Source organism: Priapulus caudatus, unplaced genomic scaffold, assembly GCF_000485595.1.
Source record: "Priapulus caudatus unplaced genomic scaffold, Priapulus_caudatus-5.0.1 Scaffold313, whole genome shotgun sequence".
Taxonomy (NCBI): domain Eukaryota; kingdom Metazoa; phylum Priapulida; class Priapulimorpha; order Priapulimorphida; family Priapulidae; genus Priapulus; species Priapulus caudatus.
The window spans coordinates 237,589-240,170 of NW_014577374.1; the positions used below are offsets into that span (position 1 = coordinate 237,589).

A 2,582-nucleotide genomic window follows, 5' to 3' on the forward strand; every position below is an offset into this window, starting at 1 on the left:
GTAGGAACATGCGGTTTGTTTTATATTAACAAGGTAGGACAGCTGATCAATAATACTGCAAAGAATTGTCAAAATACAACGGGGAAAGTTTATTAATTCGACTAATCCTGCAACATGGTTTCAGCATTTTATCGTTGTACGCTCTCCTTCTTTATACGCTCTTGCTATTATGTTATTGTAAAATCTGATGAAATTGGAACAATGGCAACAAATAACAATAAAAAAATATTTGTTTTTATTCAGTCCTGCTTGTATAGATATGTTCGTGTGAATGATCATAGAATGTTGCATCCTTTTGCAGGGGAGTGTAAGGACACAGGGATGATAGGCTCCTACCCCCGCATGCAGTGCTACTGTCGCTGGGGCTACTTCGGCAAGAAGTGTTCACGCGATTCCTCCATAATGGATTTAAACATCAATCCTGACAAGTACAGGATCTATGAACTCGGTCGCTGGATCACCGTATTCTGGAGGATATTAGCCAGAGACGCGTCTCGCAATAGAACGCAGGTATGACCGTGAGCAATTATCATTGCATGACGTATCTATATGTGTATAGAGCTACCTTCGTGGTTTGACTCATAGTGCATGTTGTCTTTTCCTTAATTTTATGGTATCAGGAGTAGGATGGCCGATGCTAACAGATTATTTACCCTTAGCTACTACCTACGACTACTTCCTACTATATAACTATATACCCATGTTTGCCTTACCATTATTGTATAAACTATGTTTTTTGTATTACTCGTATTGTATATACCCTTTTTCCTTATCGTATTATCCTTATTGTATATATACATTTTACCATTATGGTATTACCATTATGGCATTATCATTATTGTTTTACTCTTGACTGTATATATGTGGTAGCAAACATCTATCATAACGTACCCTGCCGACTGATTATGAAAGTTTCTGTAACGGTTGCATGCATGTTGTGCCCTCTGGCAATTCCGGCTGGAATTACTACCAAAGTGCCGAAACGTGTTTTGGATGAGGATAAGGCCATTGAATATAGGTTACGCATAAACTTATGTGCCCTCGGAAATGTCAGCGGGTCATTTTACTAAAACGTACTTCTCTGATGACCTTAAACATGCAGTAGGAAATGCATGCTATTGGTAATGATCAATGCACAACAGCTATTACTTTGAAAGGAGAATATAACCTGGTTTTTGCGCTTGCTAGTTTTGTACCCAATAGGCATACTACATTACTATATGAGTAGCGTACATGTAATTCACGATTTCTTTTAGGCAACTTATACTTTCTATATATTGGAGCATGTACAGATTGTTATTTACACGTATTCGACACATGCACGTGCACGCACAAACAATATATCTTGCATATTATATATAGTATTCGTGCGTTTCCTTGTGCGCAATATAGCACTTGATCAGACTGCTCCTTGCATCTGGCAATATATACGTGGCAGTGAGTTCACATCACACTGTTTGACGCATTTGATTCAACCCCACGTAGTATATGGTAATCGCTAGCGCAGCGCGCTTTGTGGTACTGTGCAAACACGCATCACTTCCGTGTTCTCGTATATGGCGGCGACAGCTGTTTCACTCTATCTCTCTCTATAGTAGTCTATACGGTCCACTTCACTCACGAGCCATGCAGCGAAAGCCGGTGCGATTGTAGAAACGCAGCAACGCAGTACGACTGATTCAGCGCTGTGTATACCTGTAGAGTCAATGTTCGGACTCGTGGCTGCGATCGAATGTTTCACTTTTTTTCTGTTTGCGAAGTCACTTGCTTAATTGTTGACGGTTCAATGAAACTTCTCCATTTATGTTCACTGATCGGTTGATGGCACAAATTCGAACAGAAGTCGATTCTCTCTTCCCTTCCATACTTGTTGTCCCTTGTTGTGGAATGACTACTATACACTGTTATTTCTATTATCCGTTTCCTAGAGAATATCGTTGAATGCTACATGTGAAATAGCAATGTGTGTTTGTCGTTGCCTAGCATACAGAAGTCGTTTCACAAAGTGTAACGTGGGCGAGTCATTGTAATATTAAGTTATAAAGTGACGTGTGCATCGTGAGTCTTTAGAAAGAAAATTAGTAGTGTGATAGTTTTATCGTTGACGCTATAATTGGTTGTTTAATTGTGTTTTATCGGCCTTCCCCGAATAACCATTTTAAAATCCTTTGAAAAGTGTAGGGATATTCTGTCGTGTGCATGATAACGGTATCAGGACAAATACCCCCCGGACAATCACCCCCGGACAAATACCCCCGGACAATTATCCCCCGGACAAATGAAATACCCCCGGACAATTACCCTCCGGACAATAATACATATGACACACACGCACGCACGGCCGCTAGCACCAGCGGCACGCGCACGATACGCATCACACACGGCTGGCGCGAGAGCACGTACACGGACGCAACGCATGCCACCACACACACCACACACAGACACACACACGTGCACGCACGCATCTCACAGTCACAGACACCAGCATACACGCACGCACGCCGCACGCACGCACGCACGCAGAGCGCACGCACGCGCACGCGACGCACCACACACACACAACACACAGCACGAGCAAGCAT

At 42.4% G+C, this 2,582-nt stretch overlaps 1 protein-coding gene across 1 annotated transcript in view; it reads left to right on the forward strand.

Annotated features, from left to right (window-relative positions):
- Positions 1–2,582, forward strand: part of LOC106808913 — a 22,794-nt gene that overhangs the window by 3,868 nt on the left and 16,344 nt on the right. The window contains exon 6 of the mRNA XM_014811827.1: positions 302–510. Coding sequence (XP_014667313.1) covers positions 302–510 — 209 coding nt within the window. The remainder of the gene's footprint in view (positions 1–301; positions 511–2,582) is intronic.